The 25,117-nt window shown below is 38.3% G+C and overlaps 1 protein-coding gene across 6 annotated transcripts in view; it reads left to right on the forward strand.

Annotated features, from left to right (window-relative positions):
* LOC113117712 (syntaxin-binding protein 5-like) overlaps positions 1-25,117 on the forward strand; it is a 39,110-nt gene extending 13,993 nt beyond the window's left edge. Inside the window, exons 3-29 of one of the 6 annotated variants that reach the window (XM_026286602.1) lie at positions 1,086-1,167; positions 1,334-1,434; positions 1,988-2,122; positions 2,274-2,337; positions 2,449-2,532; positions 2,960-3,083; positions 4,880-4,958; positions 5,239-5,393; positions 5,936-6,008; positions 6,082-6,229; positions 6,306-6,373; positions 6,537-6,577; positions 6,800-7,020; positions 8,524-8,711; positions 8,867-8,992; positions 9,905-10,056; positions 10,997-11,080; positions 11,257-11,316; positions 13,227-13,283; positions 13,365-13,412; positions 14,276-14,320; positions 16,341-16,580; positions 17,631-17,988; positions 18,064-18,229; positions 18,323-18,434; positions 19,288-19,508; positions 22,992-25,117. In XM_026286602.1, coding sequence (XP_026142387.1) covers positions 1,086-1,167; positions 1,334-1,434; positions 1,988-2,122; positions 2,274-2,337; positions 2,449-2,532; positions 2,960-3,083; positions 4,880-4,958; positions 5,239-5,393; positions 5,936-6,008; positions 6,082-6,229; positions 6,306-6,373; positions 6,537-6,577; positions 6,800-7,020; positions 8,524-8,711; positions 8,867-8,992; positions 9,905-10,056; positions 10,997-11,080; positions 11,257-11,316; positions 13,227-13,283; positions 13,365-13,412; positions 14,276-14,320; positions 16,341-16,580; positions 17,631-17,988; positions 18,064-18,229; positions 18,323-18,434; positions 19,288-19,508; positions 22,992-23,033 — 3,274 coding nt within the window. In that variant the 3' untranslated portion in view covers positions 23,034-25,117. Of the gene's footprint in view, positions 1-1,085; positions 1,168-1,333; positions 1,435-1,987; positions 2,123-2,273; positions 2,338-2,448; positions 2,533-2,959; positions 3,084-4,879; positions 4,959-5,238; positions 5,394-5,935; positions 6,009-6,081; positions 6,230-6,305; positions 6,374-6,536; positions 6,578-6,799; positions 7,021-8,523; positions 8,712-8,866; positions 8,993-9,904; positions 10,057-10,996; positions 11,081-11,256; positions 11,317-13,226; positions 13,413-14,275; positions 14,321-16,340; positions 16,581-17,630; positions 17,989-18,063; positions 18,230-18,322; positions 18,435-19,287; positions 19,509-22,991 lie in introns of all 6 variants that reach the window. The other 5 variants (XM_026286598.1, XM_026286597.1, XM_026286599.1 and 2 more) reach the window with 5 other exon arrangements.

Raw genomic sequence — 25,117 nt, forward strand, 5'->3', positions numbered from 1 at the left:
GCCTTCGCCCCTGGGTCACACTGGCTCTTTTTACTCGCCTATATCTATTGGCATCTATGTTACTATGAACAACTTTTAACATCCATTGGAACCATTTCCATTTGACAAAAGGATTGTTAGAGTGGAAAAGGGTTCTTTAGGATATTAAAATGTTCTTCTAATGGTTATTTTTTAAGGACTATTTAAGGAAATATTCTTTGGAGAACACATAATGTTTCTTCAGTTGCAGTGCTGAGAAACCTCCTTTTTGAAACCTTTATAAAAGTGAATGCTATAAAGTATCTGTGGGTTTTCTTTGGATTATATTACGATCTAACAGATTTGAAAGAACATCCAACAACACAAACATTTCCTCGCCCGTTATGAAACGCTGGTATCTGCAACCTGATATGAAACAGAACTTGCATTTGTGCTTAAATGCATATAGACAGCATGCAATGCAACACCAGAGCATTCACTTACAAGACTTAAGACTGTGATTAGAGACTTTGTATAATCCATTTAGTTAAGTCAATGGAGAAGACCCTCGGTGCTATGATGCACAGACCTCTGGGGTTCCCTCTAGTTCTGAACCATGTTGCAACATGAACACATTGAGAGACCTTTTTTCTTTTAGTTTTTATATTAAAATGTATATGAAGGTGTATATTTTTAGATGCTGTGACCAAAAAGTCTGAGTTATTCTCTATGCAGTGATACCTGATGATTTTTTTACTGCAAAGCTCCAAGAGGTTTTTCTCATATTTGACATGCAATAATCAGTGCTTTTTGCCGTAAACACATGTAAGAGTAATACAAATTTAAGCCAGTTAGTACTTACACAAAAAGTATGATTTCTAAAGAATTGAAAGCATATGGATTACTTTTTGGAGCTTGGTGGGAAAAATCACCATCTCGTTTTTTTGTATGCAAATTGCATCTCAAAAGAAAAAAATACAGTGTCGGAAGTAAATACCCCTTTAATTATGCAATGCATTTTTAGTCTCATTTTAGACTCATACACTGGTCATCATATCCTGTGTTCAGCACATTTAACAGGGACTCCGAGGTGTTCAGAGGTGTATGTACCTTAACTGAGCCTACAGATTCGGCCGAGCTGGAGTGGAGTGTTTCTGCCAGCATGAGAGCGGATCGGCGGTCATCCAGCTAGAGTTTCTTGTAAATGAAGTGAGTTCTGCTCTCTTTCTTAATTTCTCCAGATCTTATCCCTCTCTCTGACATTGCCTGCAGCTCTCGGTTGAATACTGAGTCTTTTAATCTGTTCGAAATGTAATGAATTAAAAATGTAGAGCTCTTTAGTCCTTTATTGTGTTCTTGTTTGTTTGGTCCATAGGGTGCGCTAGTAAGTGCTTTGGCAGATGACAGTATTCATTTGTGGAATCTGAGGCAAAAACTTCCAGCCGTCCTTCATTCTCTTAAATTTAACCGGGAGAGGTAAGCATCCTGTACCCAAAGAGACCATGCACAAATATGCATGAGTTGGTGTGTTTATCGATACGCAAATTATATACTTTATATAAATCATCTGCTCTGAGAATGTGTCACTTTAACATGCATTTGGGAACACAGCATGCACAAAACATCATCTGTCACTTGGTAAACACTCACATTTTCTTCAGAATATACAAAAGTTGGCCTTACCTGAAAGTTTTGTTTTGAATTTCTACATTTTCTGGTAATCAACAGACCATGAAAGCTTGAAATGAATGTTTGTTCGGATACAAGGGCAGGACAAAGTCCTCAAGTGCTCTTGATTTGTGTCCTATTCAGAAGACACACAATGGCAATAATGCACAGTCGTTCAAAGAAATACCAGATGATTTCTCAACCGTGACTCATTCATTTTGCCAGATTTATCTGCTGTTATTGCCTTTTCATGCTTAATGTGTCACGAGGCACAGATCAGTCAAATGTTCGCCATCGTATGAGATAATCACAGGGGATATTTCACTTTGATTAAGGTCAGCCCTCTCCTTGTCTTTGGCAGGATCACGTTTTGCCATTTGCCGTTTCAGAGTAAATGGCTGTACGTGGGCACGGAAAGAGGGAACATTCACATTGTCAATGTGGAGTCCTTCACCCTCTCAGGCTATGTGATCATGTGGAACAAAGCCATCGAACTGTGAGTGTCTAGACACAGTGGATCTCCTCTTGTGTTTGGGAGATTTTAATTAGAGGACTCGTATGCAAATATTAACACAAGGACATCATGCATGATCTTTGCATACCACCTCGAAATATTTTCCTCACAAACTGTCACCTCTCTTCAACAGTTCCTCAAAGACTCATCCTGGACCTGTAGTTCATATCAGCGATAACCCTATGGACGAAGGGAAAGTACGAAACCTTGAGCCTTTGTGATTAAGAGTATTCCCACAAAACACTTTTTGAATGCTCAGCTGTCAAATTGCATCATTTCAGAAAAGTTGTGTCTCTTTTTTTTTGCAGCTTTTAATTGGTTTTGAGTGTGGCATAGTTGTGCTGTGGGACTTGAAATCGAAGAAAGCTGACTATCGGTACAGCTATGATGAGGTGAGACTGAAACCTAGAGCATTGTTTAAAGCAAAACAACTTACTCTAGTTCTGGAAGGAAGGAAGGTCTCCAGTAATGATGGGATGAACTCCAAGTACTGTCAGATGTGACAGTAGTGACTAATCACAAAAACACATCAGTTATGGCATGTTATTCTATATAATGCAGTAAACTTTACATTAACAGCTGTTCAATTCCAGCAATCCTTCCTGTTGCAGTTGTAACATAAAATAAAAATCATTTTCTTAAAACTCTGTTGAGTACTCAAATAAACAACTCTAGTCTAATTTTTTAAGATGCGCTTGTGTTATCAATGAGGAACGGAACTAAGATTGAACTCATATATGCTGTCACAACCCATGAACCGTAGTTTGCCTGACCTGATTTCTCTTGTGGTTGATTACTCATCTTTTGTTTGGCCTGTAGGCGATCCACTCCGTGGCATGGCATCACGAGGGGAAACAGTTTGTGTGCAGTCACTCAGATGGCACGCTTACCACATGGAATATACGCGCTCCTGCCAAGCCTGCCCAGATCATTACGCCACATGGTACGCTTCTGCCCAAACAAACTCCCTTCCAAGTTCCTCAGGTTGAACGCTTCAGGGAGCACAGAATAAATATTGCAAGACCATAGCGGTGAAATATGTCATTTGGTTTGAAATAAACCAATGATTGTTTCTAAACAGGTTTCTGAAACCGGTCAGTGATTTTAAAGAGTCACTAAACTTTCAGTCAAGCAGCCTATGAATGACTTACTTATGGATACTTTTCACATATCAACAGTTATCAATGTTGTAAATCAAACAAAGTTATGTATTTAACACTAACTAACAGCATTAGTGTTTCTTACACGGTGGTTGAGGGTTTTTACATCTTTCTCTTCTGTGACCAATTCATTCATTCACTTTATTTACAGAGGATTTTACAACTGCACCTGCAAACCAAAGTCCTGAACAATCAAAAAACACTTCATTGAAACACATAACTTAACACAAGACACATCCTATTAAACAATGAAGACTAGCCCACCTTCTCAAAGGCTAAAGAGGAGAAGTAGTTTTGGCTTCAATTTTAAAAGCATTTAAAGATGTTCCTGAGGAAGACTATTCCAGAGCCTCGGTCGGCTTTTAACTTTAAATAAGTAAGAGGGACAGTAAGCAATAACTTATTATTGGATCTTAAAGACCTAGTTGCTTGACGAACAGCAATGAGCTCAGACACGTAACAGGGGCCAACCCATGCACTGCTTTAAAAACATACACAAGAGTTTTATATTTTATCCTGTAGTTCACTGGTAGCCTCTTGAGAGAAGCTAAAACAGAAGAAATATGATGGATTTTCTTAGCGTCCACTAGTTGCTTCATTCTGAACTAATTGCAAGCGTGAAATAGTGGACTGGCAGGACTCCACATACAATAGATGCAATAGACCAGATAAGAAAAAAACAAACCTTCTCTAAGTCTTTTCTTGACAGAATAGGCTTTAGTCGAGCAAAAGATCTAATCTGGAAAAAACAACTCTTTACTACTGCATTAATCTGCTTGTCAAATTTCAGCTCTGGGTCAAACACCACACCTAAATTCCTTATTTGGTCACGGCAATAATCAAACCATGAACCCAAATATGTGGATATATGTAAACATCCTCTGGCAGGGCCAAAAAACATAATCTCAAGCAGATTTTGAGTCATCAAACACTTAACCTCTAAACATGCAAATAACTAATAAAAAAGACCAATGTAAATAAATAAAAAATAAATAAAAAGACCCAAGTAATCAATCTTACTAAACTTTTTTCCTCATTTGTAAAGTCATAGATACATTCTCATGGAATTTTGCTATTGGTGTTAATGGGAGAGAAAAAATAATATCTGTTATTGTTGTTTACCACTAAGTTTGCACAGCAATGACAACCTCTGCTTCTAAAAACTGTGTTTGATTGTGTTTTACTGTGTGAATGTGTTTCATCCTCCAAAAAAATTATGAAATTCAGCTATAATACTCCAGATTTTTCACTGAAGAAATTCAGATCCTTAGTAAGGGTCAAGTTATAATCTTTTTAAATGCATTGTGATTCTTTTTGTGAAGTGTGCATCTGTTTACAGAAATTAATTATTAAAATGTTATTATTTTTTAAATTAGTAGTAGATGCACTGAAAATGGTTTTGGAATCTAATTAGAATCAAATGAATAAAAATCAAAGCATGATGTGCCTAAAGTTGTCTACACTTAAGTTATTGTGGTTCCCATGATAATGACTGTAAAGAGACTGGTGATAGAAAAGGAGATAAAATACATGAGGGCATATTTGCTCACCTTGTTTACCATGCAATATGCTCTCGCAGGTAAACAGCCCAAGGATGGAAAGAAGCCGGAGCCTTGCAAGCCCATCTTGAAAGTGGAGTACAAAACTACCAGAGCAGGGTAAGGGTTGCATTCAGGAAGCAAACAGAGCATGATGCAATGCTCACGTTGACTGTCTGGTATAGGTGCTTCTGTTTTATAGGGTTTACAGGGATGACATGTTGCTTTTCAGAAGACTGACATAAAATATACAGCTAATATACAGTAAATTTTATATTTCATTTAATAATTATTATTTTTCATTCCACTCTTTCTGAATGAAGCACTAATTTGTTTCACTTCCAGCATGGCTTCTCTTTGCATCATGGAAAAATGAGATATGTTCATTTGTTTTGTCAAGGGACCCATTCATGATACTGTGTGGAGGTTTGTCATATGATACAGTGGGTAGACGAGCCTGTCTGACTGTGATGCACGGGAAAAGCACTGCAGTGCTGGAGATGGACTACCCCATAGTGGATTTCCTTACGCTGTGTGAAACCCCATATCCAAACGGCAAGTCACTGCCCCACCTATCACTGGATTTCTCCCAGAATGTTTAACAGTGCCTGTAAAAACAACAGAAGCAATACAAAACAGCATTGGTTTCATTTTTCTTATTATATATATATATATTTTTTAATAAAAATGTTTTTCATTTTTTATTTTCTTGTAGTTAAAATCAGAACTGGACAAATTGCTACATTGTTGGGACGGGCAATATATTGGAAATTATTATTTTATTTTTAGGTACTTTTATAATATTTATATATGCTTTGTATGACATTTATGTTATTTATATTTAGGTTTATTTTTGTAGATAAATACTGACAAAAAAAAAAAAAAAAACGCTTTATGCTGGGCAATATAATCTTAGGAATTTTTTTTATTTTAGATTTCTTTTTAATTAATTATATTTTTTAAGCTGGACAGTGGTTGTTGCAAAGTAGATCATTTATGCAAGAACTAAAATACAAATCTAGTAATGAAAAGCATTTATCAAAAAAAATTTTTTTACATTAGTGTTTAAAATAATTATTCCTTCCGTATCCCCACAGATTTCCAGGAGCCTTATGCGGTTGTTGTCCTGCTGGAGAAGGATTTGGTTCTCATTGATCTTGCACAAATTGGGTGAGTACATGCCAAACGTTATACACACTGTCTTGTTTTGTGCAGCTGTTTTTATAGAAACCTCTCTGCGCAGGTATCCGATCTTTGAGAATCCATATCCTCTGTCCATCCACGAGTCTCCAGTGACCTGCTGTGAATATTTTGCGGACTGTCCAGCTGAAGTCATTCCTGCACTTTACTCCGTGGGCTCCAGACAGAAGAGACAAGGGTTCAGTAAGAAGGTAATGTTCTGTCCTCCGCTGTTTAAGAAAATGGATAGTCCTAAAACGGCTGGTACAAAACTGTGTTTTAATGCAGGAATGGCCTATAAGTGGAGGTAACTGGGGCCAGGGAACACTAAGTTTCTCAGAGATGATCATCACTGGGTAAGTGATCTTTCACATGCACACACTCTTTGTTGTACCGAGGCCTTTTCATGTATAATAACTGGATTAGAGAGGGAAATTTTGGTATTTGAAGGAAAAATGCTTTTCTGTTTGGCGCCAGTGCTGTTATTGTTTTCTTCTGCTTTCTTTCTGAAAACCACAGGCATGCTGATGGATCGATCAAGTTTTGGGATGCCTCAGCATGTGAGTTTTATGTACAGCATTATTTTTAGTTGGCCAGTTTGATAATGCTTTCAGCTGCCAAGAGTAAAACACTCTCAGCGACATTTAAGACATTCCTGCAGATATTTTACAGATTTCTCTCCAATTTAAATCAGAAAATGCTATTGAAGTTCGAATTGAATTTGTACAAATATTTAGCGACAGCTAATAAAGATGTTGAATTGGTTCTTTTGTGTCTGTCAGTAATGCTGCAGGTTTTGTATAAGCTGAAAACAGCGAAGGTGTTTGAGAAGCCCCGCAGTAAAGAGGAGAAATCCAGCACTGAAATTGTGGATGAAGATCCGTTCGCCATCCAGATTCTGTCCTGGTGTCCAGAGAGCCGTGTCCTCTGTGTGGCTGGAGTCTCGGCTCATGTCATAGTGTACAGGTTCAGCAAACAGGAAGTCACCACTGAAGTGGTTCAGGTCTGACCCATTTAAATGCATGTATATATGTGTAAATGTGCAGGATGTATATATGTGCAGTGAACAAATGTCTAAGACACATTTCAGATTCAGCTGGTCAGCATTTGAATTACGTTCGTTAACAAGGTCATTTTAAATGTGACAAATGCTTAATATTAATATGCATGGTGATTATAACGCAATTATAAAAGTGCTGTTTCAAGCCGTTTTAGATGGAGTTTAGTATGCACACTGCAGGATATTTCATTAAGCATGAAGTTGTTTTGACACATGTTTCCCAACAGTTGGAAAACCATATGCTGCATTCCCACAAATGAGTAAAGCTCTCACTTATTTATGCTTATTAATGCTAAAAACCTTGTTTTTTTAATGAGGAGGTGTCACACCACAGGAATGAATAAATGAACATGGAAGTAACTGTATGTAAATATTACAAATATAATTAATAGTGGGTAAAACTCTTCTTTATACTTACAAGCCTGGAGAATATATTCCTGTCTGCATGTTAGCAGTATTATATAATATATTAAAGTTCCCAGAGAAATTTTTTAATTAGAAATGAATTTGGTGAGTCACTTTAACAAGAGAAATCTGTGTACTATAGAAATGTAGAAATTTTGATATTTCATTATACCAGTATATAATAGTGTAAGCATATTCGGTTCAATCTAATGTCCCTTCTGTATATTTTATTTTCCGCCTTTGTTTGTCCCTCTGTTTTTTTCTTCTTCTTAATTTTATACTTGGTGTCCTTCAATTGTTTCTGGGAGTTATGGAGATTTCTTTGTGTTTTTAGATTTTTTACTTTACATATGACTACAAATGACCTTTAATTATATATATATTTTTTTTATGGAATTCAAATTAATATAGAATATTATTTCAAGGTAATATATAAATTCCATTGTAGAGTCAACCTCTAAGATAATTTCAAAGCCTGAAAAAAAAAAGAATAATAAGATAAGGCTAATATATTTAAACGTCTTTCTCAGACAAGGACGAGGCGTTTTGATGCAAAAGAGGGGTTTATTTGGGCTGTCGTCGGCCACAACCCACACCGTACACCCCCCGACTTGAACCAGCAAGGCACTCTTTCGACCCAACTTATGTCTCTCACAAACAAAGGGGGCGGAGCCTCTTTTCATATTTAAGTCAAACATCCAGTAACACAAAAATGAATAAAGTGCAACGTTAACATTTATGCAAATTGTTATCCCCAACACAACAACACTATTTAGTATTTCTATCCATATAATTTCTCTCCATATCAATCATTTTAATACTTTTTTTTAACGAGGACACTCAGTTTTGTTGAAAATTCTAAAATATTAAATGATTTGCATAATTGCATTGTGTTTATAGACAAAATGAAGAGAATGCATGAAAAAAATAAATCGACTCTTCCTATGAGCAGAGTACAATTGCTTTTATGTCAGCTGTCTATATAACCCTGAACATGCAGGTGGTTGTGTAGATTTGATGAGAGTTGTCTTGTGTCTGCAGCTCCTGGAGGTGCGTATGCAGTGTGAGCTGAATGAAGTGGAGTCTCCCGAGTGTGGAGGCGAGCAGGCGTCAGCTGTGTCCACCCCAGGAACCCAATCTAGCCCTCAGACCTCCCTGCCTCAGTCCCACCCCTCCACCAGCAGCAACAACTCGTCTGACGGCCTGCGAGATAACGTGCCCTGTCTCAAGTACACTCTGTTTTCATCTATTTCAGATTTACTCGTACTTAAGCCGCATGTTAAAACAACTTCAGACTTTGGGTGCTTCACATGTTTGACCACTAGATTTGGTCTGTGCTTATATTAGCATGTGGTTAATTGTGCCCTGTGTCTTACTTGACCAGGGTCAGGAGTTCTCCTCTCAAACAGTCTGCGGGGTACCAGGTGGAGCTGCTCATTCAGCTGGTGTGGGTCAGCGGGGAGCCGCCACAACAGATCACCAGCCTGGCCGTCAACTCTGCATATGGCCTGTAAGTCCACAAACGACAACACTAGTCAAGTCAAGTCGGTGTCAGATTGTGTCAAAGCAGCTTCACAGTAAAAGGAAAATAGTGTGTCAGTGCAAAAGGACAATAGTAAACACTCAGTTCAGTTAAAGGCATTTCATAAATAAATTCAGTGATGTCATCGACCAGCTCAGTTCAGTTTAAAATAGTATCTGTGCATCAAGTCGACGATAGCGCTGTAAATGAACTGTCCCACACTAAGCAAGTCAGAGGCGACAGCAGCAAGGAACCAAAACTTCATCGGTGACAAAATGGAGAAAAATCCTTGAGAGAAACCAGGCTCAGTCGGGGGTCAGTGCTCCTCTGACCAGACGAATCAGCAGATTGATCCATGCTGCAGCAAAGTCAGATTGTGCAGAGGACTCATCTGGTTCCCGTTTTCTAGGACACAAGGTCTTCGTTGGGGATCTGTCTCTGGAGCTCATCTAGTTTTATTGAAATTCAAGTAGCTCTTTTACCGCACATATGATGAGTTTACTGAGCATTTAAAAACACTTGCTTTCCACAACAGCTGTTCGTTATCTTTCAGACAAGTGATATGTGTCATGATCAATCATATTAAAGCCTTGCAGCCATGCTTGAATAATTGTTCTTTATTATAACACTTAAGAATTTTGAACTAGGTTTCAGGTTTCAGGATGGAGATTTCAGGTTAACATCTGGTGTGTTCTGGAACCTCGAGTAGAAATTGTGATTTAATTTAATGCTGCACAAATATTGTAGAGCAAACTGTTAAAGCTAAGAAATAACAGTTTACTTTTTATGTATAGATCTTTAAGTGCTTTTTTTTTTTTTTTTTTTACACAGTACCCATACGCAAATCTTAATCATTCCTTACTTTTGACCGGTAGTGTGAATCTGTTGTGTGTTTTACAGAGTTGCTTTTGGCAATGGTAATGGACTTGCCGTGATTGATTACCTTCAGAAAACACTGCTTCTGAACATGAGCATAGCTGAGCTGTATGGATCAACAGATCCTCACCACAGACAACCGCGCTCGCCCCGCAAAACCAGACAGCCCTCAGCAGGTGAACAGACATCTAAGAGAAAGCTTCTTCTATAACCTCTGCATGTTGTCAGTCTGTGTTTGTGTCTGATAAAGTAAAGCACATGCTCATCTTGAGCAGTGTCTGTCTCTGGACCGTGATGCTCCTGCATCCTTCAAACTGCAGGTGGTCATCTCTGGCCGAGAAACCATCTGCACCGATCTTAGAAAATCATCCGATCCATATGCTCAGAATAGGGCACCGGTGTTTGTTCTTTTCTGTCCCGTCTTTGCTTGTTCTTTTTGTTGTTCACTCATCTGAGTTTCAGTCTTTGAAATACACGGATGCCAACAGACTGAATTTAAGGCCATGCGACATTTCACATTATTGTTAGTGATGCACTGCTACAAAATATCTGTGACCAAACAGCAATTTTAAGATGTGATTGAAAAGGCAATTTATTCATTATTTAATAGCAATCAATCACTTATTACAAATTTTTGGGGTATAAATAAAATTTCGACCATTTGTATCTCACAATTGACTTTTTTTACTCTGAATTGGAGGATATATCTTGTAATTCTGAGGAAGTCAGAAATCAGAATGACCTTTTTAATTTTTTTAATCATCTTGCAGAAACAAGCTTCCAGTTCTGTTGGAATTGGTTAGTATAATAATAAAAAAACTATAATAAAAAAAAAAGTAAAAAAAAAATGTTTTTTTTTTAGATTTTTAATGTGCAGTATTCATTGTCTTGTGCATTCTTGTGCAATTTTTTGTCAATTTTTTATATTATTATTATTATTATTTATAGACTTCACTCGTTTATTGAAAATAATAAAAGCAGAACAAATGTCCAGTCTGCCCTGAATCCAGTCTCTGGACTCTGTCAGTTCAAAGGCCTTCGAGCTGTTCAGTTGATTTTGTGTCATTGTTCTGTCTCACCCTTTCAATATTCGTCTCTCTCTGTGGTTTCGTAAAGACACTCTGCATAAGAAGTCTTGCATGTCCGGCCTCTCTAACTTTTATTCTGAGTCTGTGAAAAAGCTTCGTTCGTCTTACCTCAGTAAGTCACATGGCACTCATCAAAGGTCTTGTCCTTCTCTTTATATCTGTCTGCATTCTTCTTTTTCTCTTTGTTTAACACTATAGTCTGTTTTTGTGCTGGTTTATTATTTAATGCATGATGTTCATTGCGTGAAGTCAGCCAGGCTGTTTGGTTAGACTTGTTTGTTTCAACAGGTCTTTGTGATGGTAATGATGCATCAGCCGCACCAGAGGAGAAATGCAAATCACCAACAGGTAAAGATTCTATTTTCTTCTTTCTTTTTTTATTCTCCGTCAAATTTACTGGTAGAACAAAATATATTGACAGCATTGACTGATGGTAGTTTATGATGAGTTGATTGACAGACTCTTAAAGGAACAATTCACCCAAACATGAAGCTTCTGTCATAATTTACTCTCTCTTCTATTGTTCTAAACATGTATTTAAGGAAACAGAACATAAATCCTTTGTTTTTCATAAATCACCACCCACTTTCTCGCTACAAAAATGTGAAGTTTAGTAATATGCATCTGTATTTTAAGTATTCTAGCTTCTTGTATTTAACAAAAGAGAATAAAACAAGATTGATATATCATGAGGTTGAGTTCATGATGACAGCATGTTCGTTTTGTGTGGACCAGTGCTTTAAGTGGGCCGGTACGCACCAGTACTCATTACCGCCACTTCCAAATATAGCTCTTGAGTGTACCACCACCTCTCCGTGTGCCACGTATGTGCTTTTAGCGTACCGGTACGTTCATTTGGACATCTGTTTTAATTGAGGTTTTAATCCTTTGTCTTCGCTGCTGCTTTTCAGAGCGCTCTTCACAATGCACGCTTCCTAATTCTTCCTAGTTTGGAGTATGGAGCGTGAATCATTTGAACCAGTTTGGGAGTTTGGAGCAGGATCGTGAATCATTTGAGTCAGTTTGGGGATCGCAAATCATTTGAATCAATTTGGGAATTCGAATAGGGTTCGCGAATCATTTGAATCAGTTCGGGAGTTCGTAGCAGGTTTGTGAATCATTTGAGTCAGTTTGGGAGTTCAAAGCAGGTTCGCGAATCATTTGAGTCATTTTGGGGATTGCAAATCATTTGAATCAGTTCGGGAGTTCGGAGTGGGATCGCGAATCATTTGAGTCAGTTCGGGAGTTCAAAGCGGATTCGCGAATCAATTGAGTCAGTTTGGTGAACGCGAATCATTTGAATCAGTTCGGGAGTTCGTAGCGGGTTCGCGAATCATTTGAGTCAGTTCGGGAGTTCAAAACGGGTTCGCGAATCATTTGAGTCAGTTTGGGGAACGCGAATCATTTGAATCAGTTCGGGAGTTCGTTGCGGGTTCGCGAATCATTTGAGTAAGTTCGGGAGTTCAAAGCGGGTTCGCGAATCATTTGATTCAGTTTGGGGATCGCAAATCATTTGAATCAGTTCGGGAGTTCGTAGCGGGTTCGCGAATAATTTGAGTCAGTTTGGAAGTTCAAAGCGGGTTCGCGAATCATTTGAGTCACTTTGGGGATCGCGAATTATTTGAATCAGTTCGGGAGTTCGGAGCGTGATTCATTTGAGTCAGTTCGGGAGTTCGGAGCTAAAGTATTTATTATTAAGGTTGCCTGTTGACTGCTGTAGCCTATATAAAAGCCCTTCAAGATTGTTGTTGTTACCTCAGGGGATGAGGGGAGTCATCAAAAAAAAAAAAAAAAAAACACGAAAATAATTTTGTTTTGTGGCTATAATAGAGTACCGGCACCTCTTTTGGGCCACTTAAAGCACTGGTGTGGACTGTGCTTTTTTAAGGTCTAAAGTGTCATTTCTGCAGCACCAAACTGAACTAAAGGACAAACTGGTAGTCCTGCCAACCCCATGCAATTCCATTGGTCATGCAGAAACTGCACACTGCAACTTATAGACAGACATATTGACAAATGCTGCAATGCCAGAGCATTGGACGTGAAACTCTATTATAGTTACAAATTCTTTAGCACAGCTAAAAAATTGTAAAAAAAATCTGCAAGCATCGTCAGAATCCCAATCAGGTGGGCTGACTAAGTGCATTTCATTTACAAGGAATTTGACTTTGATATACATGTACAGTGGTTGCCAAAAGTTATGTAAGACCCCATCGGCTGTGTCACATTATGTATACTGTACTGTGTTGTTGCTATAGGCTCCGGTTCACTGTGCAATTCTGATGAAGACAGCAAACAAAAGTTAATTGACAGGGGTACGATGCATTATAAACAGCTTTTTTGTCTTAGGAGATCTTTTATTTTATTTGATTGGTTCTATTCAATACATTTTCCAGTGAAGTCCAAAAGCAAGCGGATATCCAAGACTGTTGCCAATGACTTTGGTACTGTATAAAATTCATATTACAGCAGTCTGGGTCTCTCAGTTTCTGTGCTAAATGGGCTCTTGTGCACTAACCATTTCAACTAACCAAACAAATTAACATAAGTGCGTAGTTGAGCTGAACTTGAGCGTGGTGTTTAGGTGTGCCAGTAAATGTTGGACCAGTGAAAGTTTTTACCACTTTCAAAGTTTTCAACAGTAGTAGTGAATGATTCCGTGCAAGTGCACGTTAATCTAAAGTTTTGTCATCTTTTTTTTCACAAAATGGTTTGTAAATTCTGTACTGAAATTTTAGATGAAAACTGTTTTATTCTCATAATTTTAGAAATTGTCTCTTCAAGGAGTGCTTTTTTCTAACCTTCTTTAACATTGCAGGCTTTTACTCTGCCCTGGTGCGTTTCAAGGGTAAAAATACACAGGATGATGAAAATGATATCAGACGTTTAACATATTTCTGATTTTGACCAGATCATGTTTTCACACTGATCTCTACTGAAGATCTGAAATCATAGACAGACGTCACACACAATGACAGACGTCTTGGAGAGAAATGAGGCTCCTGGTGTTCTGACTCTTGATCGGTTCTGCTTACATTGCCACTAATCACTCATTTTTCTGATTCTGATTGTAACATACTAGATGAACAAACCTCTCGTTTTAAAGCTGCTGATGGGCTCATGGCTGCTCTTTGGCTTCATTCTACATCATGATCCTCCAGCTGATAAATTTAGTCTCAACCTGCTTATTTCTCTCTTAAACCGATTGATTAATACTTAACAAAATTCTTAATTAACTTTAGTAAGCATTATTTCCCAGATGAATGATTTTGATTATATGTTCAGAACAATGTTTTCTTTTTTCCAGCTAAGATATCCCGGAAAATTAACATGATTGCTGATCAGAAAGATGGTAAGAGTTTGTTCTCTCCCTTTAGATTCTAGGAGTAGCTGTGCATCTTTTGCAGGGGATTCAATTCTTCCATGCTGCTGATGTAAACGAAGCATTACTTTACCTATAAGTCCAGTTTGCAGCTTATTCTAGCCTAGTGAAACTGCTCAATGAAACTGTACAGGTCTTAACAAACAACTAGTCATTGTTGCCGTTTTTATGTAGAGTTTGAATAAAGCTTAAATAGTAGACACTATAACAATAAATACTTTTTCTTTTTTTCTTTTTTTTTGCATGCAACAAATTAGGGGTGTGCGATATACTTGCGATATACTGGTGGACGTTATTAACCAGTAGAAAATTGTCAGCTGAGAGATTTTGGACTATCGTCTCTATCGTGGTTACACGCTCACATGACCTTGATATTTGGTCATAGAAATGTATCGTTTGCATGCATTTTTAAGCATTGCACTTTATAAATACGTGAATTTAAGCCATTAATACATAATTAGCAGTGAAAGAAAACTCATTTGCTATATGCATCCGCTGTCTGAGAGATTTTCTGAGCACTGTCGGAGAGGGAGTATTGATTTTGAACTTCATTATTTTTGTCGCTTTATAGAGCTTGAATAGTTAAATATACCCTTGTAAGTGTCAAAATGGCAATCTATGCAAACATCCTGTCAAACACAATTATTTAGGTCTAAAGTGAAAGCAGACAGCGGAGATGGAAACCGAATATTGGATCCAGGCAGCTCTTAAAGTGACAGCAGTCTAATATTGCTGTCTGTTTTTCATTTAAATCAAACAACAGAAGAGAGAAAATCTCTAACTGTTCTAGACTAAAAAAAGAAATATGAATGTAATTTACACAGTGAAGAATATGCAGTGTTTTATGCATTTGATTACCTCATACAATAGCATTTCTTATTTATGTTCTTTATTTTTTGTCAAGAATTAAGACATATCTTTGGTATCATAAATGTTGTTATCATGAAGAGCTTATTTCATGGTAATAATATATGTATATAGAATATAGACTGACATGCATGAATGGAAAAGTGTACAATTGTTTTTAGGGGAAATATGCATTATCTAGCTAGTTATAATGTGCACTGTTCTGCGTATAGAAAGGAGTTTACGGCGTCACTGCTCTCTCCCTGGTAAGAAACAACAGAGTTCAGTGAAGGAAATGAAGAAGAAACGCTCCGCTTCTTTCCGTGAGACCTCATTCTGTGACCCCAGTGAGTTGGTCCTATTTTAGGCTGACCTTACCTGACCTGACCTGGCCTGGTTCATACTAACTCTTACTGGAGCCTGCCGTGTGGGGTTTGCCCCGTTGTCTTGTTGCCGTCCAATTTTGGTTTTAGTGAAACTGAAAAATTCCCTCACCTTTTTTTTTTTTTTCAGTGTCTGGTTTTAAACCGATTAAAGTTTAATACTATTAGTGGAATACAGAAACATTACAAAAAAATTATTATCATAATTCATCTTCCCAAAATACACACATAAGACACCATCAAACCATTTTTTTTTTTAGTTTACTAACAAATTTCAGACATTGTTTAGGTAAATATCAAGCACAAAAAGCTTGGGACATATTTTACCCCAAAATATTATTAGGTTTTATGATTTAGAAGTTTTGGCGAGACTCATCTTTGCATTGCTTTTAGACTGTGTAATTTACACTAAAATTATAGGCTTGACAGAAAGATATCTGAATGCATCTGTGTTTCTTGAGAGTGAAAATAAAACAGCATGACAATGTTCTGTAATTGGTGATTGCGAGTTTTGTTCATACTGATTGGAATTGTTCTTGTGATTTCACGGCAGTGTGTGCGGTTCCTGTATGTAAAGTTTAAATTAACACTACGTATTTACTAAGAATGTATCATCAATATATTAACTGTGTAATGGTTTGACTGCTTTTGTCCTTAGATTTCAGGTATCCTGAGGTGCTTCAGACTTGATTTTAAAAAAGTCATTCTAATTGTCCTCTTATTATTGTCTTTTTGTCCCTTATGGTTCACTGTGTCCTCAGACGCCAGGGACAACTCATTCAGCCGCTCACGCAGCTCCAGTGTGACCAGCATTGACAGAGAGTCACGTGAGGTCATTTCTTCCTTCTACTTTTGTGACTCTCTGTCCAAGAAGAGCGAGACTGTGGCAGTGCCCAGCCTGTGGGTGGGCACCTCATTGGGCAGCATGCTGGCCATCGTCCTCACTGTGCCCTCCACACCAGAGCAGAGGATGCAACAGCCCTTGGGCGTCGCTTTCTGTGGTAATATCTTCTTACTATTAGCTATCTTTCCGTCCACCTATTTTAACACAAACTTTGGGATACTGCATAGGAACACCAGATACAATTGCCAAGACACACATAAAATCTTAAAAAGTGCATGAATATATATGCATTCCACTGAGGCAGATCATATTTTCTTCAGCATCCAAGGAAACTTTCCATTCCACAAAATGCACATAAATTATGATGAAAACACATTCATTGCATAAATACATGTGATGAGATAACTAGAAAAAATGTGACATTTTTATTATCAATATGTACCGATGTATGAAACACATCTCCCCCAGTCACTTTTCGACTTTCACAAAGTCACTTTTCAAACCGAACTTGGTAAGTCAAAATTGCAAATTGAATGTGAGCAAAATATGTGTGAAGAACTTTAAGTTCAATCGCAATTCTGCCAAAATTAATCGATTTTGATCTCTTGAACACATGGGAAGGAAAAGGTTTCATGCATTATTAAAATTTTCGCACAAGTTTCATTTGCAGCTTTGTATTAAATTTGTAACTTTGGATGGATAAAGCGGCTGATGGAAAAAGGCACACCTGTTGGTTTCACACCTTGCATACATCCAGTATATTCAAGTAAAGCAATATATACTATATAGCAAATCTTGTAAAATACAACTATCAGCCAGCTCTTTAAATAAAGCTGCATATATAAGTATAAACAGCTTGATTTGCATATAATGTATACAGTACACGCAGTATACTATACAGTATATAGCAATCTCGGCTTGTTTATTTTGTCACAGAGCATAACTATATTATTGCCTAGTTGGATATATAAGTATGTCCTACTTTATCCGCATAAAGTAAAACTTATATTTCAAATTTTAATTGCTTGTATCATCGCAGAATGTAACTATATTGTCACTCAGATCTGATAAATGCAACTATAAGGCATGAAGATGTCAAGATACTATAAACATTAACATCACATCTTTCTGTAAAGCTTCCTTGAAACAATATTTATTTTGAAAAGCACTATACTAATACCTTTATCTTGATTTCTTGTCATCACAGGTCCAGTCGTGCGCTTGAAGGGAGGTATTTTGCGCATGGCCCAGCTGGACGCCAGCGGGACCCTTCTGCCCCATGTTTACGAGTCCTGGTATGAGCCCAACGCCCCTGAGGAGGAGAGAGAACGGCCACAGAGACGCCGGCCCACCTCGCCTCCTTCGACTCTGGAGAACCCGGACTGTCAGTACGCTGTGGTCTGCTCAGAGAAACAGGCGAAGGTGGTGGCAATGCCCTCTCAAAACTGTGTCTATGAACACAACATCACAGAGACCTCCTTCGTACTGAGAGCTGATGTGGTGACGATGACCGCAGGGGTCGGCATCGCCTGCTTCTGTGCCAATGGCCATATCATGACCCTCAGGTAACATGATTAAACTGATATTAAAAGCCATTGAATATTTAGTTTTTTTGACTCATAAATGATCTGTTTTTTTAGTTTGCCCAGCCTGCGGCCACTGCTAGATGTGAACTACCTTCCCCTGACAGACATGAGGATAGCTAGAACCTTCTGTTTCTCAAACCAAGGCCAAGCCCTGTACCTCACATCGCCCACTGAGATCCAAAGAATCACCTATATCCAGGAAACCTGTGATAACCTGCAGGTCAGACTGTGTACATCATGTCTTATCATACCTGTAAACCTTTTGGCAAAATTAGCCATTTTGGCATTTATTTCGAGGTGCTCATTTTTGCAGGAGATGCTTGGAGAGCTGTTTACTCCAGTGGAGACACCAGAGGCTCCAAACCAAGGCTTCTTCAAGGGTTTATTTGGAGGCGGGGCTCAGTCTTTAGACCGAGAGGATCTGTGTAAGCACTCAACACTCAAACATACAAATCAGTTTTTCTTAAACGGTTTTAATTGAAGCGATCTAAAATTCTGTCCGGTTGTTTATCTTTTTTTTTTTTTTTTGTATGATATCTATAATGTTTTTAATCAATTAAACTTTTAAAATGTTTCCTATCAAAAAAATGTATGTGCAGTACACTTAAAAAGCAGAAAACACCATTAAGTCATATAAAGAACATTTAGTGGAATGCAAAGGTTCCTAAAGAACCTTTAACTTTTTCCAGAAAGAAATAAAGAACCTTTATTTCTTATTTATTTATTATAAGTATGGCAAAGAGAAAAACAAATAATGAATATCACAAAGACACGTAATTAAAAATGGGTCATATATAGATCAAATATAGATATTTTGTGAAATCAAAAATTTTACATTAAGGAAATAAAAACATATTTTTCAGTATTTAATTTTTTAGAACGATTTTTTTTTTTTTTTTTTTTTTACGAAAATTAGCCAGATTTCGCTCCAAATTCTCATTAATGTTAATTCAGATTTTTTTTCTCATGTAATTTGCATAAATTAATATCTGCTTTCAGCGCTGTTACTTAAAAACAACAACTAGTTTTGGCCAATACAGGTATGGTAATGAATGCACCATATTGACTACTTCCTCATCAAAAAGTGAAAACAGCTAGACAAAATATGAGATGAACACACTTACATTAGTACTTATCACAGATAAAAATTAGACAAGCTTTCAATTTCTGCTATGACTCTACAAGGGATGATACTAAGTGTTGTTTAAGAATTTGTACTTTCTTGAAAAATGTATGCTGGCACTGAATCCTATCCCTCTTGTTTGTTCTGGCCTGCAGTCGGAGAGGTGTCTGCTGGTAAAGCTTCACGCAGCCTGGCGCAGCACATCCCAGGTCCAGGTGGTATGGAGGGCATGAAGGGGGCCGCGTCCGGTGTGGTGGGAGAGTTGGCACGGGCGAGGATAGCTCTGGATGAGAGAGGACAGAAACTAGGCGAGCTGGAGGAGAGGACAGCAGCCATGATGGCCAGCGCTGACTCCTTCTCTAAACACGCGCATGATGTGAGACCATCTCTTGCTATTCATTACAACTGCTGCATTTTAAAGTGATACAGAGGTTGCGTTTCAAAACCTAGTGAGCACATCTCAGTCTTTCCAGAATTGTGCAATCACAGAAATAATTCAATCATTCACTGCAAACAGTCACTTTATTTACGGAGTATTTTTGTCATTTTCCGGTTCAAATATCAACATTCTTAAAATTATATTTATTTGCGATGCATAATGACTGAAGACATTGGGTCTTGTTTTCTGATAGTTTCTTAAGTAAACATATATTGATTTAAGAATGTTTAGATATTTGTACTGGAAAACCAACACTTAAGTCAGAAAATAATTTTCACATTGCTCATTCATTCACTACCTACAGACTTTCAACCTATTCACTTCCAAAAGGCATAAGAGACACGGCTGCATAAACAATTCAATGCCTTGTTTAAATGTAAAAGTTTGTGCGATGAAATTAAAGTTTCTAGAGGTTAATGATGTTATTAAACTACTATAAAAAATACTAAATATAATGTATATTGTGGCAAATATTTGCTAGTGCTCATAATGGTTAATTTCACCAGTAGATAAGATTTTATTTAATAATATATTGAGTATTTTGCTGGATATGCATTTTTAAAATATTTTGAGTGAATACAATCACTCATAATCTGTTATATGTTAAAAAAGTTAAAACATTCAAGTTAAAACATGAAGTAATGTATAACATTTCAAATGTATATAATGTTTCACTGACTACACGCTGATTCAGTGAGAGTGCGCATTATTTACAGGTTATTGTATTCTTTAACTGATTTATGCTATCTACATCGTTTTTTTAATGGATTTACACTGCAGAAGCAGTGGACAAATGACACAAATATTGCATTTTAGGCCATAAAGTAAAGTCAAAAGAGTCCAGTATTGATGTCCAGAAATGCTTTCTAGGTAGGCAGCTCTCTAGGTTTTGAGATGCAGCCGTAATCTTTGACAAACAATCAAGGTGACACCACACATGGCAGCCATGGTGCGTTGCTCTCCAGTTGTTTTAATGTTTTTTTTTTTCAAACATGATCAGTTTCACCAGGGATGTACTGCTGAACATTCTGCAGAACAAACCACAATCTCCTACCGGTTTTCAATTATTCTGATGTTTTACTGAATGTTGTTGTTGTCGGAGCAGCGGCTCTGATCAGATGCTTCTGGACGTGCAGACGGGGAAGCGAGCCGGCACGCTTGTGTAGCTCAGAAAGCGTGGATTTTGAATGCCGATGCCTAGCATCCATTTGGAAAATCTTTGCTCTCTACCTAACAAACCCAGACAAATAAGGATTTCTCACACTCTGCTGCTCTGTTTCACGGAAACCTGGCTGAATGACACCAAACCGGACAGCGAGCTACATCTGCCGAGCTTTCAGCTTTTCAGAGTGGAAAGAATCAACGGGGAAATCGTGCAGTGGTGGGACATGCTTTTACATCAGTGATAGGTGGTGTACAGATATAACTGTTAAAGAAGATGTGCTGTCCTGATCTAGAAGTGCTCTTCATTAACTTTAAATCTTCTTTCACTCGTGAGTGTGTACATTCCTCTGCAAGCGCACTTGAGCCTGGCTTTGCAAAAACTCACTGATCAGATCACAAAGACAGAGCCAGAAACACACTGAATAAGGAGCTTAGAGTGGCTATGCTAAAAAGTTGGAAGGTCAGTTCACTTCTAATGGTCTGAAAGCCATCACAAACTACAAGACAACATCCCCCAGCACTGAGGCGAATCAACAACTTGATGAAGACCTGAATGAGTTTATTGTAGATTAGAAAACCCCCACACCCATTCTTACTATCTCTCTACACAACTGTTAACTGTTAACAGGTCCATGGATGATGCAGTCAACATGGGACTGCACTTCATCCTGCAACATCTGGACAAAACAGGGACTTATGTGAGGATCCTGTTTTTTGACTTTAATTTGGCTTTCAACACCATCATCCCAACAGCCCTCCAGACCAAACTGACCCAGCTCTCTGTTCCTAGCTCTGTCTGTCAGTGGATCACCAGCTTTCTGACAGATAGGCAAATGCAGATGTCAAGGCTTAGTGGTTAGAGAGTTTGACTCCTAACCCTAAGGTAGTGAGTTCGAGTCTCGGGCCGGCAATACCATGACTGAGGTGTCCTTGAGCAAGGCACCGAACTCCCAACTGCTCCCCGGGTGCCGCAGCATAAATGGCTTCCCACTGCTCCGGGTGTGTGTTCAATGCTGTGTGTGTGCACTTTGGATGGGTTAAATGCAGAGCACGAATTCTGAGTATGGGTCAGCAAACTTGGCTGTATGTCATGTCACTTTCACTTTCAAACAGCCGCTCCACCAACACTGGTGCACCTCAGGGATGTGTTCTCTCCCCGCTGCTCTTCTCGCTGTACACCAGCGACTGCACCTCTAAAGACCCCTCTGTCAAGCTCCTGAAGTCCACAGACGACACTACAGTCATCCGCCACATTCAAGATGGCGACGATTCTGCTTACAGACAAGAGGTTAAGCAGCTGGCTGTCAGGTGCAGTCTTAACAACCTGGAGCTGAACACGCTCAAAACAGTTGAGATGATCGTGGACTTTAGGAGAAACCCCCCTGCACTTTCCCCACTCACCATCATGAACAGCACTGTGGCTGCAGTGGAGTCATTCAGATTCCTGAGCACCACTATCTCTCAGGACCTGAAGTGGGACACTCACATCGAATCCATTGTTAAAAAGGTCCAAAAATGGTTGTATTTCCTTCGCCAGCAGAGGAAGTTTAACCTGCCACAAGAGCTGCTAAAACAGTTCTACTCAGCCGTCACTGAGTCCGTCCTGTGTACTTCAATAACTGTCTGGTTTGGTTCAGCTACGAAATCAGACATCAGAAGACTACAGATAACTGTTCGGACTGCTGAAAGGATTATTGGTGCTCCCCTGCTCGCCCTTATACATCCAGAGTGAGGAAAAGGGCTCAGAAAATCACTGTGGATCTCTCACATCCAAGTTATCCCTTGTTTGAACTTTTGCTATCTGGCCGGCGCCTCAGAGCCGCAAACACCAAGACAGCTAGTCACAAGAACAGTTTCCTCCCCCAGGCAATCTACCTCATGAACAGTTAAATGTTCCCCAGATTATGCAATAAAAATGTGCAATAACCTAATATTTATTTGTTACCACCTCCATCCTAGTACATCACTGTATCTCATTCTATTTTATTCCATTCTATCATCTGTAGCACAACTGTACATACAATTTATTTATTTTTCAATTCATTTTTCAACATTTGTTTATTTATGTTTACATGTGTATTTTTTTAATTCTCATCTTATTTTTATTGTCTGTGTGTTGTTGTTGTCTCTGTGTACTGGAAGCTTATGTCACTAAGACAAATTCCTTGTATGCACAAGCTCTTTCTGATTCTGAATTCTATTTGTGTTAGCATAATTTGTTTCATAATGAGTAAACCATCTGCCTTTCTCCACCAGGTGATGCTGAAATACAAGGACAAGAAATGGTACCAGCTCTGAAGTCCCTGCAGGGAGTCAGCGCACCTTCCTATAAAGACAGCAGATCCATCATCTCTCCTCCGTTTCTTCCTTCTCTTCCTGTATCTTTCTCTCTCTGTGATGTCCAGAGACTGCCACTAGCGCTCAGCACAACGTCACGCAGCATTACCTCGAGCTGAGGAGCTGCGGAAAGACAGAGGAGACAGGAGGGGAAGGAACGGGACAGGCGAAACGCATCAGGACGGGATTTCCTTTCCTTCTCGGTGGCAGTTGAGCTTCCTCTTCTGAAAACACAGCTGTGGATCTTGTCTTGGGAGAGGAGGCCCATCACCGGAGCTGCCCCTGTCTTATACCTTCACCCGCCACGCTGTCATTTTCACTGCCATTCTGTCTGCAAAGAAACTCAAAAAAGGACCTTAAGGGAAATGAAAGATTTAAGATGAATGAAATGGGTCAGAGGGACATAGAGCTGACAAAAGAAAGTCTAACGTCTGCAGCATTGCCAAGCTTAATGCTTCTGATAATCTGTCACTAGAGCAAGAATGGGTTGCATGTCTAGTGATTTAATTTAGGAAATTAGTGCTTTTTCTTGTTTTTGGAATTGAGATGAATCTCAACTAGCTAATATTTCACCTCAAAAGCAATATTTTGCATAAAGAAAACCTATTTTTAGGAGGCAGGGGTGTTCTTCAAGCAAAATATTACATAAATTAGATTTTAGGTTGAAGCATAAGTAGATTTCATCAGATTCTCCCGGTAATCATGTTAGCTGTGGAAAAGGCTGGATTGTCTTACGTAAGGTGTGTAAGTACCATTTAATTTCACCTCTAAAGGGCTGGAAGTTGCTGTATTTACCACATATCATGTGATTAATTTGCCATATGAAATTGCAGACGGGCCTGGGCAGTGGAGCTGATCTGATCATGCATCATTTTGTTGGTTTACGCTGATCAGGTCTCAAAAGAGCTTTTAGGGAAGAGATCTGACTTGATGTACTCCATACGCTGTGTTGACACTGGAGAAAGATGATATTGATTTTGAATATACATATATAAAGATCTAATTAGCATGACTGTCTAAAAACGTGTCTGGCTCATATTTCATACCTACATCAAAAGAAAAAATGTATATTTAGCATGAAGACAAGTTTTTGTAAGATCATTCATTTTCGCATTGTGCTTAGAAAAGAACACTGTAATACAATTTAAATGTTTTATTTAGTTGCATAAATTAAAGACAGTTCAAATACCACTATGATATATATATATTTTGTCAATTAAAATGTTTTTTTATCATTTTGGTACATTTATTTATTTTGTTTCACTTACAGAATAAAAATATGCCCAATTATTCACAGTCCAAAAAAATGGTTTAATTTTCTAAAAACTTATTTCTAAGTTTTTCTAACTTTTTTGGGGGCGAAATATGACCCAGACGTGCTTTTAAAAGGTTTCAACTGCTGAATATTTGCTGGTTATGTACAAACAGAGATCTGGAGCACGTAAATTATTTTTGATCTAAGGGAGCAGGATATTTTTATCACGAAGGAGCGCGAGTGAGAGTTGGTAAGTGTCAGGCATGATCTTGATTATGTGCCTTGAGATGAATGACATGTCAGAAACCCGTCCGTTCTCCGGACACAAGAGACACCTTTGAAATGTGCAAAGAGAACTGATTCTTCATATGCAAAACATCTTCCTCCTTATCTCCCATGATGCAACTGCTCCTGGACGAGGAAATCTCGAGGCTAATGCGAGACTCAGTACAGTACCTGGTGACTTCCTCCTCTGAAGTACGTAAGGAATGGATTTCTCTGTGTAATTTCTAAGAAGACTTTTCGGATGGACTAATGCATGAGTTTGTCATCCTCACAGAGAGCTGAATATATCTATCTCTGTTTGGAGGCGACCACTAAATGTTCAGTGCAACTCCATGCTTTCGGTCAGCAGCCCCTCGGATGGGCATTACCTTCTGCCTTTGCTTTGCAACCCATGAATATATCCTAACCTCGTGTGCATATACGTGTGTTCGTGAACATACATGTGCGAAAGAATATGTGTATGCTCACGTTTATATAAACTAAAGATACAATATATTTGAAAGCA

The sequence above is a fragment of the Carassius auratus genome, chromosome 17 (assembly GCF_003368295.1).
Source record: "Carassius auratus strain Wakin chromosome 17, ASM336829v1, whole genome shotgun sequence".
NCBI classification, from domain to species: Eukaryota; Metazoa; Chordata; class Actinopteri; order Cypriniformes; family Cyprinidae; genus Carassius; species Carassius auratus.